This window comes from Dendrobates tinctorius, unplaced genomic scaffold (assembly GCF_039654945.1).
Source record: "Dendrobates tinctorius isolate UK_male_01 unplaced genomic scaffold, ASM3965494v1 ptg000127l, whole genome shotgun sequence".
Taxonomy (NCBI): Eukaryota; Metazoa; Chordata; class Amphibia; order Anura; family Dendrobatidae; genus Dendrobates; species Dendrobates tinctorius.
The window spans coordinates 7,594,194-7,610,588 of record NW_027361795.1 but is presented as its reverse complement, the minus strand read 5'-3'; the positions used below and the strand labels follow the sequence as shown (position 1 = coordinate 7,610,588).

At 42.2% G+C, this 16,395-nt stretch overlaps 1 protein-coding gene across 1 annotated transcript in view; it reads right to left on the bottom strand.

The window, feature by feature from the left end:
• Positions 1-315: 315 nt before the first annotated feature.
• Positions 316-16,395, bottom strand: part of SORT1 (sortilin 1) — a 71,386-nt gene continuing 55,306 nt past the window's right edge. Inside the window, exons 18-20 of the mRNA XM_073542467.1 lie at positions 9,676-9,791; positions 5,249-5,369; positions 316-3,583 (exon numbers count right to left, since the gene is read on the bottom strand). Coding sequence (XP_073398568.1) covers positions 3,569-3,583; positions 5,249-5,369; positions 9,676-9,791 — 252 coding nt within the window. The 3' untranslated portion in view covers positions 316-3,568. The remainder of the gene's footprint in view (positions 3,584-5,248; positions 5,370-9,675; positions 9,792-16,395) is intronic.

Genomic DNA, 16,395 nt, shown 5'->3' with positions numbered 1-16,395 from the left:
CACAAAAAATGTGCTGGAAAAACTCAGCTTATACTTGAGTATATACGGTAAGTCTGTGATACACCGCATGTAAGACAGTTTTTGGCACAAACTAAGCTTGAAATCTGGCATATTTAGTTTAGTAAATCATCCCGCGTGTGTCAAGCCTTGTAATAGATAGAATACTCCATGGTTCTCTTTGTCGGAGAGGTTGTTCATCACCTTAATTCCCTCCACACCACCAACGAAACTTAAATTTGTAATACTTCCCTTTGTAACTTTATAGCACGTGAATATGAAATGGTTGTCTCAGACTAAAGTATTGGTGCTCTGAAATAAAATAGAAAATTGTATAACTTCTTTAATGAGTGATAATTTACCTTTAAACATTCAGTTAGAACATTACTTCTGATATTTACACACTTGAAGTTAAATCTAGATAAAACTAAATCAATTTATTTTGACTCTAAATACACAGGATAAACTTATTTTATATTAACAACTATACATACCGCCCCACTGTGCGCAAGGAAAAAAATAACAGTTACTTACAGATAACAGTATTTCTCGGAACCCATGACAGCACCACAGAGAGGGGATCTGCCCTTCAGGGACAGGAACCTACAGATAAAAGGGCGATACCTCTCCTGTGCCCCCAGTTGGGTTACAGAGCATCAGAGGGTCTACATGTTAGTTAAAAAACAGAAATATATAAAACATTATAATATTGCTTATTATCAAGAAACACCGTGCCTAAACGAAAACACTCTACGAACAGTAAAACGTGCTCACCGCATACATGAAGGGACAGAATAAGCGGGTGCTGTCATGGGTTCCGAGAAATACCATTATTGGTAAGTAACTATGTTATTCTCTCTCACCCATGACAGCACTACGGAGAGAATTTCAGAGATTGGTAGCTTAGGGAAGGACCACAGCCTGAAGGACCCTTCTCCCGAAGGTCAAGTCAGACGTAGAGGCTAGATCTAATCGATAGTGTCTGAAAAAGGTTGAAGGTGATGACCAGGTGAACGCCTTACAGATCTGTTCTATCGATACCTCAGATCTCTCAGCCCATTGCTCTTGTGGAATGCGATCTCAACCCTTCCGAGATGGTATTCGCGCTGGATGAATAGGCCAGGGCAATCGCATTCCTTATCCACCTTGCCAGGGTACTCTTGGACGCTTTGAGTTCCTTCCTGGGCCTCTGGAAACACACAAAGAGAGCCTTCCTTCCTACCCCCTTTGGTGGCCTCTAAGTATTGAACTAGGCATCTCTTCACCTCTAGGGTGTGAAATCTCTCTTCTCCCTTATTCCTAGGATTTGGGCAGAAGGAAGGAAGGACTACTTCTTGGGACCTATAGTAATGTGATGCTACTTTAGGTAAATAGGCTGGGCCAGGTTTTAAGATGACTATCTTCCAGAACTTTTGTAAATGTTGGCACTGCTGATAGAGCTTGAATATCGCTCACTCTACGAGCCAATGTTAGCGCCACCAGAAGCACAGTTTTTAATAAGATTTTTAGAGGTGCTGACTGAATAGGCTCAAAACGGGGAATCTGTTAGTGTGGACAGTACAAGATTCAGGTCCCAGGATGGTAATTTTCGGCTAACTATTGGCGTAGATCTGTCTGCGACCTTAATAAAAAGTGCTTTTCAAGGGTTGCCTGCCACATCATGGTTATACAGGGTGCCTAAAGCCGCTACCTGTACCTTTAATGTATTGAATGCTAACCCCTGCTCTAGGCCAATCTGTAGAAATGTAAGAATTTTATTGATCTGGACCCCATCCTGGACTCTTACTCCGGAGGTGGACAGAAATTTTTTCAAAGTTTTCCCATAGGCTTTTGTCGTAACCGGTTTCCTACACTTTTGTAGTGTAGTAATTAGGTTCTCTTAGAATCCTCCTTCCCCTCAGCAGTGCCCTTTCAAATTCCATGCTGTTAAATGGAGGTTCACTGATCGAGGGTGTAATACCGGCCCATGAGATAGTAGGTCCGGAAGATCCGGTAGGATCCAAGGGTTGGTGATCAAGAGCATTCTCAGCCAGGAGAACCAAGTTCTTTGGGGCCAAAAGGGGGCTATTAATATCATTCTTGTTCTGTACAACTGGGGGCGCAGGAGAGGTACCGCCCTTTCATCTGTAAGTTCCTTTCCCTGAAGGGCAGATCCCCTCTCTCCGTTGTGCTGTCATGGGTGAGAGAGAAAACACATTTAATGGGGGTGTCCGGTCCAAATTGATAAGTCTGCAGTCAATCTTTGTGACTGCAGACTTATGAATCCTTCCGGCACACACTGTGTGCTGCGGGGAATTGCCGGTTTCTCAGCCGGGACCGGAGGTTATGTTTGTGTTATACATATTCCCGGCCAAAGATCGAATAATGGGCACGGCCTCGCTCCATACACTTGTATTGAACAAGGCCGCACCCCGACTAGTGTCCAAGTGGATGGAGCGAGGCTTTGCCTACTGGCCGAGATGTATAACTCATACATACCCTCCGATCCAAACTCAGAAACTGGCAAATCCCCATAGAACAAAGTGTGTGCGCTGGGGGGATTCATAAGTCTGCAGCGATGACTTCAGACTTATCGATATGGACAGGACACTCCTTTTAATGATAAATGATCAAACAAGTATATTAAGTCAGACTTTAACCAGCCTAAATTTATGTGAATCATTTAAAAATGCAAGTTCAGAAATCAGCAATTTTCCTTTCACTACTGGTAAAGAAGGGTGAAAATCTTATTTATTCTTACCAGTTTAAGATTGTGGCAGACACATTCGAACTATATAAAAGTAAAATCTAAATCAAAATTGGCATACTTATGGACCATGTAGTGCTTAAAATTATTTATTTTGCACCATTGAGCACTATGCGAGCGATGTAGTTCATCAGGCCCCTGCCTTTATAATAACTGGTTATTGTTGAAACCAAATGCTAAGACATTACAAACATACCGGCCACATTCTGTGGCAATCTGAAGCGGTCTGCTGTCTTGACATGCTTTCTTTGAGAGTGCTATATTTGTACGGTCCACTCTCCAGCTACTGTATTACAAGGAAAAGAAATACATATAAAACAGCGTAAAATTGTTTTAATCAATTCATGAAGAATAACCAGTTATAAAGACGCAGATGACCATGGACTAAAGCTCTACTGTGCATGACAAGCTAGGTTTGTGCCGAAAAAAATAAAAGACCTGAGCTAGAAATTAGTGCATTAAATATGCTGAAATAAAGCAGCTGGATACTACAGATTGCACCAATCAATATACAGTGTTTTTCTCTTACCCACCAAATCTCAGTTCCAGAAGTTGCAATGAAAAAAAAGTACCAATATAAATGCTATAATAAAGTTGTGTGATTCCCAGAACATTAGCACCCAAGCAAGTTCTACATTTTCCAGTATTTTACTGTAATTATTTCTCGCCACGCAACGTCACAGACATCTGCTTAAACCAGCAATGGCTAAACCAGGGAGGATCCTTGATCTGTACTGTAAAAGTCATTCTACAGTAAATCCATACGCGAAAACTGGAGCAAAAGCTTGTACATGGTACAATCAATCATTCCGGTGTCTTGCAGCCTCACTCCAAAAGATCCTAGAAAACGAGAAATGTGACAATTTAACTTCCCAGCAGGAGCAATGACATAACGAGGGTGGTCTTCATCAGACAAGCCTTTTGTACTTACAGACCAAAATACATACAGATATAAAACTGGAATCCATGTGGCTTTCAAGCAGAGTTGGACACCAGCCATTTCCATGTATGCAACCCGGTTTGTGTGTCCCCTGTTCATATGCCCCATAAGGGCCTGTGCACATGTTACACATGTCAGGTTTTTTTCAGTGCAGATTTGCCTGAAGGGTTTCCTGATGCCAGCAAAGTGAATGAGAATCCTGAAGGCTCATGCACACGTTGCTTATTTGTGACTCGGAGATATAAATCTGCAGCATGTCGATTCTTTCAGCGTTTTTGCTCAGATTTCACCCATACTAATGTAAGGGGAAAAATCTGCACCACAAACATATCATAAAACACACCTAATTTACGCTGTGTTTTTCCTACCACGAGATGCAGAAATTCCTGCACCAAATACTTAACATGTGCACATACCCTAACATGGGTGCACAACTGAACGTATCCCAGCCACTATGCCGTTTTGTGCTGCTCATAACCATCTGTATACAGTAGGTTCCATGTTAAATGGAAAAAGAGTAGCACACTGCTCAGGGGTAGGAATGAGCAAGTCTGAATAGAGCACTTTGTAACTTGATATCAAGAGACTAGAGTTCTTTGGCCCCTGTTTAGCACTCCACAAATGGCATATGCAAGCTATGCGTGGAGCTCTTATTATTCTATTATAATGGGAATTGGTCAGCAGATTTTTGGCAAGGAATCTGACAGCAGCATGATGTAGGGACGGAGAGTCGGATTCCAGGGATGTGTCACTTACTGGGCTGTGTTAAATTTTCAATATACTCAGGGTTTTAACAGCAGGAGATCATCATTATAGGACTAGGTGTCTAGTGCCTCCTAGACAACTGCTCTAAATAACCCTGTCCCCAACACTAACTGGCAGCTTTCTGTCAATGTACCGTGTAAACAGAAAGCTGCTAATCAGCGTTGTGGGCAGGGTTATAAAGGGATCAGCATTCTGAGTACGGCTAGAGCTGTGGCAGAGGAAACAGGGATTGTAAAACAATGACAGCAAGCAGATCGGCACGTGACATCACTGGAATCAGGGTCTTAGATTACATAGCTGACAGATTCCCTTGAGGGAATTGTAAAATGTAGCCAACTGCTACAACACTCATAGTAATCAAATGGAAAGTTACATGTGCAAGATCACCTACTCTTTAGAGTACTGATTGAGGGAGAAGAGCACCTCCATTCTCATATGTGGGAGTCGAACCTGCATCTCAAACTTCTATGGCATACACTTTTGATAGGCCATAAACCTCTTGAAAAAGTAATACCCCTATAATTTTTTAACTGCGGTCCTTGGAAGTCATTCAATATAACATTGTGGTTCTCGGACCAAAAAAGTTGCGCACCCTTGCCCTATAAAGATATAGACATCACAGAGAATGACCACCCAAATGAGCTATTCTGTAGACACGGGTTTAAGTGCTGTTTCCGTATGTTACTTGTGCACCAGGACTGACATTTATGTACAAGTTTTACAAAGAGGCCATTTTTTCTCTTTGCTAGTACAGAGCATTCATTATAAACAATGTAATGTCTATAGCGGCCTTTTCTTACCTCATCAGAGTCATCATGGTAACCACTTCTTCGGTAAGGATCTCCAATGTTGGTATCCAAGTGCTCATCACCATGGGTATCCATGTTCTGCCTCAAAACAGAATATCTGTGCACAAGGAACCTGTGGAAGAAAAGGACAGAGGTTACATTTCTCCTCAATTAAATAATAAAAGGAAGAAAATGACGGCACCTTATCTAGATGAAATGTTTCCATAACCTCTAAAGCAAGCTTTTGTCAAATGATAAGTTATTAATTAACAGCCTTCAGCTAGATCTCAAGCCATGGCAACTTGACGGATGAATGCTCTGTAGGAAGGTCAATCTTGTGTAAGCCTAGATAGGTCCAACCAGGGTCTTCTCTGCCAGTTTTCTTAAATTTTCTTTTTAGGGACCTATTCAAATTTAATTAGACATTGTGGGGCCTCTATGCTGGACATTCCTCAAATGTGATACCATTTTAAAAATCACACCCCTCAATTACTCAGAAACTGCTGTCAGAAAATGGTTTGACCCTTCAAGTGATACATGGGAATGAATGCAATGTGGAATGAAAAATTTTTTTTGTAAATTTTCTTCTAAAATGTTGCTGTAGCCTCACTTTTACAAGAAATAGAGCAAGAAAATGGACCCCACAATTTGTTACCCAGTTTCTTCTGAGTGCGCTGATACCCCACGTGTGGTCAGAAATCTCTATTTGGACAAACGGCAGGGCTCAGAAGGGAAGGGGCACCATTTGAATTTTGGAACACAAAATTTGGCTGTCAAAATAGATTGCGGGCACCATGTCGCATGTGCAGGGCACCCAATGTGCCTAAACAGCAGAAATCCCAGACAAGTAACCACATTTTGCAAACTACATGCTTCGAGGATTTAGCATTATTAACTCACAGGTTTTGCACAGAATTTGATAACACTACACAGTCTTATTGAAAAATTTCTTTTTTTTTCACGCAAATGTTGCTTTAGGCCCAAATTTTTTTACTTTTGAGAGGGGTAAACCGAAAAAGTGGATAGCACAGTTTCATACCCACTTTCTTCTGAACATGGCGATACCCCAAATGTATTAAAAAAAAAAAAAACTCTGCTTCAGGAGGTCTCCTGTGATCTCAATCAGCGCATGCACTGCCTCCGATTGCCATTTTCCAGAAGATCGCCACAGGGAAATCAATGAGGACGACTCAGCTCAGCGCTGACATCCTGAGAGCCCAGGCCCCGCAGTGTCGGGACACCACCTCCTCCTAGCTGGGGACCCAAAGCATCGCCCCACTCCTGCCACAGCCGGTCTTCTGAAGCCCCACACGACAGCCGTCAACCGCCCACCCCCCTCACGGTAAACCACCATAAAATGGTACTATATGACGCACCACCATTTTAATTAAAAACATTTTCTTATTTTCATTCCCAAATTTTTGGGTGCGTCTTATAGTCAAGTGTGTCTCAAAGTCCACAAAATGCAGTATATTTTTTCCACTAAAATATTGTTTTAGCAGAAAATGTATATTCTGCCTGTTTTTTTAAGTATTATTTTTTTAAGAAATTGGTGAACCAAGGAAAGTATTGGGGAGTGTGTGTTTTTTTTACTTTTTATTACTGAGTTAGTAATGAGGGTATCTGATCGACACCATTACATTACGAACAGCAATGCTTCATGTCAGCTGTGTTTTTGGACAAATCACAGCTGACATCAACTCCAAGCCCCATTACCCTGATGGACACTGCACCAGGGCAATCGGGAAGAGCAAAGACAAAGTGCCAGAACTGGCACATCTAGTGTGATACATAACTTCTAAGGTGGCTGTGGGCTGCTAATTTTAGGCTTGGAAGGGCCCAATAACCACCAGGGACCTTACCAGCCTGATAATATCATCTCACAGCTGTCTTCTTTACCTTTGCTTGTTTCATGAAATTTTGCAATTTCTTGTTTCCTTGATTTGCGCATATAAATTGGACGGCATACGCATGGACTGTGTGTAGTCTGACTTGCATTGACGAGTCTAGTTCGATATATGTGGCCATACGTAGGATGCTGCGATTTTTTTCCTCAGCCCGATGACAGGTGAGGAAAAACGCACAGATCAGCACCGACTCCATGAACAACAATGGTCAGAGTGCAGTGCGATTTTTTTCTAGCATTGCACTCACCCGATTTATACTCTAGCATGAGTGACCTTTCTGTTCTACTTTTTCTGTGTCAGTACAATGAGAACAAAAAAAAAACACCTAAAAAAATGTTGATTTTTCTTTTTTTTTTTTTAACGGTGTTTGCCGTATGTAATAAATAACATTCCAGTTTTATAGGTTAGGTTGTTGTGGACTCAGCAAAACCAATTGTGTGTACTTTTTATTTTTGTTTTAACGCAAACGATGCATTTTCAGTGGTGAAACAGGTCTTCGTGAATTGTGGGTGCTTCTGTGTGTTTCCCCCATACTTAGCCCCACTGTAGGACATGTGTGTTTTTTACTCTGATTGCTGGCCTCATGCATTGCAGAACACATGTACTGTAGTGCATGACACCTGTCAGCGAGTCAGCCTGTGAGACCCGGCTTATAGCTGGATCGCACAGGCCACAGTCTGATGACCCCAGGGTACCATGGAAATGATTGGCAACTGCGATCACACGGGGTGATCTTGCCCCCTTTTAACCACTTGGATACTGCTATCGCGAGTGACAGTGGTATATAAGGGGTTATTCAGCCCTGATCGGTAACGAAAATGAATACTGCAGGGTGTCAGCTGTCATAAATAGTGGCCACCCGCTGGCCACTTATTCCTCAGCGCCGTTAAAAAGCATCGGTGAGGAATAAGGCCCCTTTATGGCCGCCGTTAAAGTGTATCAGCTATCCTGAAGGGGTTTAAAACTTCAGAGTAAAGAATACCAAGGAGTCCGAAATGATATCGGATGAATGAGGTAGTTGTCCTGTGGTTAAATAAATCTGGATCCTCCTTAGAATTCTGGAAACCAAAAAAATGATCAATATGGAGGACTGCAGACATAGTGGTGGTCCAAGGAAACTTAAGGCGGTAGTTGAAAGAAACATGCTTATTTCTATTTAAAATCAGAAGATATCCAGCAGTGCCATCAGCTCAGGTCAGGCAGCAACCACTGGGACGTAGGCACACACATCTACTGTTCAGAGAAGTCAGACCAGAAGTGGTCTTAACTTGAAGAATTGATGATGTTTTGAAGGTTTTGTGTAGTCACATCAAATATTGGTTTGGATTTCTCTTTTGTTAGTTCAAATCATTTTGGATTTTGTTCATTGATAAGAAATCTTAACACTACTATTCTTGAAACCTTTCTTTCATTTGAAAATTTTAGGCAGGTATGCAAAACTGCTGAACAGCCAAGTAAATGACATCAGCACTCCGCCATTTACAGAATTCATCAGACCAGGCCACATTTTCTATTGCTCCACAGATCATTTCTGATATTCAGATTAAAGCAACTTTAGGCAGCAGAAAGGGTTCAGAATGAGAACGCTGACCCACCTGCAATTCACTGTGTGCTCAGACACATTTCTATCATAGACAGTATTATATTTTTTAGCAATTTGTAAACGCATTAAAAAAAAAAAAAAAAGAATGTGCTAATGAGCCTATCAGCCAGTAGAAAAATAGATGGTGAAAGTGAAAAAAGCAAGGCTGTTCATTCACCAACACTAGCTACGTTTCAGCTCTCTCCTTGGAGCCTAACAAGCAGCAGCTATAATAATCATCTCCCATTTTCCCATGTTAAAAATTAAAGGAAGAAAAAAAATATGAAAAGCAAAATATTTGCTATTGCCATATTCATAAAAGTTTTCTTTCTCAAAATATGAAATTGATCTCTTCGCTAAACACTGTAAAGAAGGGGGAGGGGGAATCAAAAATGCCAGAATTGTGGAGGTGGAGAGGGGTTGTCACCTCACCACCCTATCAAAAAGAATTAGCAATCAAATTATTGTTATGTACACCAAATTGGCATTAGTAAAAACAAGCCCTCACTCAGCCCCCATCAATAGAAAAATGTTATGGATCTTGGAAAATGGTGACTTAAAGCAGGATGATCTTTTTTTGCAATATTATAAATGTTGTAAAATAGAATTTAAAAAGAAAAAAAAAGGAAAATCTATGCAAGTTTGTTATCGTCGTAAACGAGCTGACCTGTACAATCATGTTTCCAGCTCACGTTTTACCACACAATGAGAAAAAAAAAACAAAATAAATGGTGTCATTTAAAGCTACAGCTTGTCCCGCAAAAATTAAGACCTCACACTTCTAAGTCGACGGAAAAATAAATACATTATAGCTCAGGGGAAAAGAGGAGGAAAAGACAAAAAGCATAAAAACTAAAATTTCCTGATCCTTAAAGTGTTCAACAAGTTTAACATGGTGACAGGTTTTCTTTAATAACACTTTGCTTTGGTTTTCTTTTTTGTGATCTTACCTCCCTCCACAAACGTATTTCTTGATGATAAAGATGGCCGCAGCAACAACAAATAAGAGCACCACAACTACAGAAAGAATCAGAGGGATAGTGCTTGCTTGCTGGCTCGGTTTTCCCTAAAAAGAAATAGGCAATGAATACTCCTTAGGTCTAGTAATTTAAAGGGGTTGTCCCCTTTCAGCAAATTGGGTTCCAAATGTTTAAAGTACATTAAGTAAACTCAGCAGGTACTCATCCTCCATGGGTTAAGTGCCAGCTAACCACCACTTCTCCAGTCCAGAGGCTCTGACTACAGCAGTGACGAGAGGTCAATAGCACACATCACAGATGTAGACAGTTACTGAGCTTAGTGCCCGTGCACAGAGATTGACGGCACGTGATGCTCAGCTCCGTGCATGAGCCTAAAAGCAATGACAAGCTAAAGAGGTGACATCACATCAACAGCACAATACCACGCCAGCCGGGCACAGAGGTCAATGTCACATGCCATCTACAACCGTGTATGAGTGCGGATTTTAGTGGCTGGCTAGAGTGATGATGTGCACTGTTGATGTGACCATCAGTATGAGCATATTTCAGTGACTGGCTAGAGTGATGATGTGACTATCAGAATGAGAATGATCACCAGAATGAGTGATGATGTGACGATCAGTATGAGAACGGATTTCAGGGACTGGCTAGAGTGATGATGTGATGATCAGCGACGCTCAGAATGAGAACGGATTTCAGGGACTGGCTAGAGTGACGATGCACCAATCAGCATAAGAATGGATTTCAGCGACTGACTAGAGTGATGATGCGACGATCAGCATGATAATGGATTTCAGGGACTGGCTAGAGAGAAGATGCGACGATCAGCATAAGAAAGGATTTCAGAGACTGGCTAGAGAGATGATGTGACGATCAGCAACGATCAGCATGAGAGTGGATTTCAGGGACTGGCTAGAGTGATGATGTGACGATCAGTGACGATCAGCATGAGAGCGGATTTCAGGGACTGGCTAGAGTGATGATGTGACGATCAGTATGAGAGTGGATTTCAGGGACTGGCTAGAGTGATGATGTGATGATCAGCGACGATCAGCATGAGAGCGGATTTCAGGGACTGGCTAGAGTGATGATGTGACGATCAGTATGAGAGTGGATTTCAGGGACTGGCTAGAGTGATGATGTGACTATCAGCGACGATCAGCATGAGAGCGGATTTCAGGGACTGGCTAGAGTGATGATGTGACGATCAGCACTAGAACGGATTTCAGAGACTGGCTAGAGTGATGATGCGTGCTGTTGATATGAAGATCAGTGTTGTAGTCAAAACACTGGGACTTGAGCAATGTTGGGGAGCAAGCAGTAGGTCCAGGGAACACGAGTACCTGCTGAGCTTGTTATATTATGTATTTTGCACAGTTTGGGGCCCACTTTCCTGTAAGTAAATAACCTCCTTAAAGCAGGTTTCAAAATGAAAACTGTATATCTTATTAAATAGATCCGTAAGGCTACTTTTACACTTACCTTTTTTTTGCGGGCCATATCGCCGCAATTTTTACGGTCTGCCGCAATAACAGACCACAAAAAAGCTTGCGGATCGCCATTGTTCATTTTTCCAATACTATGGAAATAGTATTGGAAAAAAAAATGGCGTTACACAAAGCCGGAAGTCACAGTGCGCCACAAAAACAAACTTCTGTTTGTTTTTGCGGCCCCACTGATTTTCAATGGGGGCCGTGTCTGTACGCTGTGATCTTTTATCACGGCCGCAAAAACGGTCCTCATGGCTGTACGGCACACCGTGGATTTTTTGCAGGCCGATTTTGCGGCCCCACAGAAATCTATTGGGTTGCAAAATTGGGCCGCAATAACACCGTAAATGTAAAAGCAACCTTAGACCAAATGGGGTGGTGTACTTACAATGAAAATTTACATCAGAATGGCTGAATAATCTGGATGTCAAGAAAGGAATGTTAGAGTCCAGCCATAGAATAAAGTAGCTCCTGAGACCCAATGTATTCAATCTCCTCCCAGCCAGCTGGACTATGACTACAGCTTATACTCCGCAGTGTGAGGTTCCACGTGCAGCAACAACAACTGTCAATCAGGCCAGGTGGGCAGGGAATGAGTTAAAATTTAGTAAGGATTATACAGTTAAGGCCCCGTTACACATAACGATGTCCCAGGGATCCCACCAACGATCCTACATGATGGGATCTCTGGGACATCGTTAGGCTGATCGATGGTGAGCTGTCACAAGACAGCCCCTCCAGCGATCAGGACCAGCGACGCTGGTTTCTAATGTAAACATCGGGTATCTAAGAGCCGCTAGCGAGATCGCTGTGTGTGACGGGGCCTTTACTCTGACATGTATTCTCAGTCTCATGGATTGTGAAATCTGATGAAAGATACACTTTAAGGAGAATCTGTCACCAGGTTAAAAGAGGCCAGTTTCTGCTCTAATTCCCACTGTTCGCCCACATACTCATTTATTTCCTTTTTCTTAAATTCACCACAAGGTTACAGAGATTAGGCCTTTTTAGTACTATGGTATTTAGCAATGGGGCGTTGATCCGAAGGTCATTATGCAGAGCATCCTAAAGACGAGCCCCAGGAGAATCCTGTTCGCAAAGCCCCCATGTAACCACCAAAAAAGTTAGCACTAGTTCCTCATAGATTGTAAGCTTGTGAGCAGGGCCCTCATTCCTCTTGGTATTTGTTATAATCTGTGTGTGATTATTGTTATGCTGTAATGTCTATTGTCTGTACAAGTCCCCTCTGAAATGTAAAGTGCTGCGGAATATGTCGGCGCTATAGAAATAAAATGTATTATTATTAGCACTAGGTAACAAAGTCCATATCTATGGAACTAATTTAAAGATAAAGGAAATCAAGGGAAAAATAAAGCGCAAAAACTGGTGGTGTTTATACTGGTGACTGTTCTTCTTTAAAAACAGAATTTCAACGTGAACTGCACAATACAATCAAAATGCAATATAACAATACATTTGGGGTGGGGGGAGGTGAATTTTGCAGCCATATTAGCGTTTTCTCTTCTTGAAAAAAAGTTTTGCACTAAAATTTTGAACTATGCCCATTTGGCCACAAACAACAGACAAAAACACACACAGAGACACTGACTTAGGAGCAGAAAGCAAAGGTTGACTCAGCATTCCCATATGCCCCCAACGCCTTTCTTGTGGTTGAGAAAATGAGGTCTGAAGCCCTCTACAGTTCCTTAATACTAAACTCATCAGCAAAGGGTCTTCCCCAAACAGTTGCCACAAACTTGGTTGCTTACAATTCTTAGAATGCTGTAGCATTAACTTTATTCTTTGCTGGAAATAAAAAGGTGGAGACGCAAACCCTGAAAGCAGCTCTGGCCAGTGCCCATCCTCCACCAAAGCCTACAGTAAGCACCATGCATCCAGGAAGGTAACATTCTCCAAGCATCTGCCAAACCAAGATTTGACGATCAGATTGCAAGATCTATAAGGCCGGGGTCACACTGGCGAGGAATACGGACGAGTGAGGCGCTAAAAGCACGCATTAGACACGGACCAATGATTCTCTATGGGGTCACTCGCACCAGGCGTATATTTCTCATCCGTATTCTAGGCTCCGTGCCAATCGCAGCATGCTGCGATTGTCAGCATACTACGGACGTAGTACGCCAATGCAAGTCTATTGGTGCGCAAAAAATACGGATTACACACGGACCACACATGTGACTTACGAGAAATACGCACCCGGTATCTTTTAGCAAAGCCGGCAATTCAGTGCGCGATACAGTAAACTCACACTGACAGTTTTAATAAAGAAATGAAAGAATAGATACACACACACTATATATATATATAGTTAGTGTGTGTGTGTGTGTGTGTGTATATATATATATATATATATATATATATATATATATATATATATATATATATATATATATATATATATATATACATACACACACATATACATATATACACACACACACATACAATCTGTGTGTCTATATCTATTCTTTGGTTTGTCATAGGGCTCCATTATATGTCCATTTTGCAAGCCGGCAAGAAAAACTCGCCATACGGATTACATACGGATGCTTTCATGCGCAAAATACGCAACCACACCTTGCTTACGGATGACATACGGAGCTCTGTTTAGGGGTCATTCATCCGTACTACGCATGTAAAATACTGACCGTATTTTGCGTCGGTTAGTGTGACCCCGGCCTTACTTAGTGGCACCTAGACACTTCCGATTGACATAAGTAGAACTATGCAGATTGAGAAGATAAGAAATTTCATAAGCAGACATGGGGCAAAGGTGGCATCTTATGACAATGCCACATTTAAAGTCACTGAGATTTTAAGTACGGCCCATGAGTCATAAGTCACTGCAAAAGTCAATGGCAGGGGGGAGGAGCAGAACAGCTACATCAGGAGTTGAAGAGGGGAAGGATTTTTGCAGGGAAAAAGAGACTTCCGTTTTCTACATAACGCTTAGAAAGATTCAGTTTTTCGACGCATGACATAGACCTAATGGAAAAGAAGAATTAACTAGGTAGAAGGTGAAAAATTAGCAATTGTAAGTACATAGTGCTATGACTGCAAGATAAAAACTTTTACAGATGTGCTTCTTTAACTACATACTGCATCAATGGAAATAAAGTTATGGCTAGCTCTTGGAATAAAAAAATAAAAGTGCAAAAATTAAACATCACCAGGATATGAAGGGGTTAAAGTATTGTGTGGTTTTGGAAGCCACTACTAATTCCTGACCCTTCTGGAAGGGATGGGAGGAATCTGGACAGAATCAGTCTTTTTACTCTGCAGCTGTTAATATAGTCCCTTCTTAATTCTTTTATGGGAGTTTACTTATGGATACGTCCATGACCCCCAGAGTGCCCCTAATAAGCAGGGTATAAAGCAATTTCCATAGGCTGCCCAGCAGGAGGAACAACATGTGCAACCACCTGCCAAGAGATCACTAAAGCCCCCGTCACACACAGCGAGATCGCTGCTGAGTCACAAGTTTTGTGACGCAACAGCGATCTCACCAGCGATATCGCTGTGTGTGACACGTATCAGCGACCTCTCCCCCCCCCCCCCCCCAGGTGTTTTTAATCATGCTTGAATGCCCTGGACATTTTTTTGATCGTTGGTCTCCCGCTGGCCAGCATGCATCGCTGCGCGTGGGAGGCGGGAGACCAGCGATCTGGATGATGGTTTCCAATGCAAACCGCGGGTAACCAAGGGCGCGCGTCACTTAGTTACCCGCTGTGTACCTTAGATACCAGCGCGCTGGTGCAGGGAGCTGGTATCTAAGGTAAACAGCGGGTTTCTAAGCGCCGCGCGGCACTTAGAAACCCGCTGTTTACCTTGGTTACCAGTTCCCTGCACAAGCACGCTGGCATCTAAGGTACACAGCGGGTAACTAAGTGACGTACGTCGCTCGTTACCCGCATCGTCGCTGGTCCTGATCACTGATGAGATCTGCCTGTTTGGCAGCTCACCAGCGATCATGTAGCGACACACCAGCGATCTTGACAAGGTCATATAGTTGTCAGGATCACTGGTGCGTCGCTATGTGTGACGGGGCCCTAACAGATGCCACCATAACAAGCAAGTATATGGACACTGTGCCTGTTCATTTTTTATGATCTATACTATAAATATGATATTTAAAAAGCTATTATAACCCCTGCAAAGGTAGATGAAATAGTCAGTGTTTGAAACAAGAGCAGGAATCTTCGGCATAACTTGGTGTATGGCCTCAGCACTTAGGGTGTGTGCACATGCTGCATATTCTGCTGCGGATCCGCAGCGGTTTTGGTCCTGTGGGTCCAGTACCATTAAAATCAATGAAAACCTCTGTGTAGACAGTGTGGAATTTTCCGAGCGGATTTTCTGCGGTTTCAAAACCGCAGCATGTCAATTCCATGTGCGTATTCCGCTGCGGTCTGGCACCTGCTCCATGGCGGGTGTCAAACCGCGGGGAAAACCGCAGGCTAAACCGCAGAAAAAATGCAGATAAACCGCAGGTCTTCCTACAGTTTTTGACAAATCCACAGGACAATCCGCAGCGTGTGCACACACCTTTAGATGTTCAGTGTAAACACAACACACAAATTTTTACATTGGGAAACTATCCAGCATAGTCCAATTACATTTTTGCTATGGGGAAGAGAAGGGCGCACCACCATTAATCCATGATGAAAGACAAATAAATAGAAAAGTAGGGAGCAACACCTAGTCTGGATAGCAAACAACAAATACAAAGAAGAAAGACCAAACAACTGATGGTGTGCACACCTGACACAAGAATAAATATGAATAGTAACCTTTATTAGACACCCTAGACATAATCATTAAAACCACTTAAAAACATGTATTTGAACATGACAATCGAACAACACCCTCCAAAAAATGAGCAATATGGGACATATATTAAGTGGAACTTCACAATTAAACAAGCCAGGCAAATGAGAATGCACGTGCTGCGATTACGTGCTGAGATTATATGCACAGGGTGGTGGGCAATTTATATGGATACACCTAAATAAAATGGGAATGGTTGGTGATATCAACTTCCTGTTTGTGGCACATTAGTATATGAGAGGTGGAAACTTTTCAAGATAGGTGGTGACCATGGCGGCCATTTTGAAATCGGACATTTTGGATCCAACTTTATAAATGGCCCACCCAGGTCTATCCATATAAATGGCCTCAG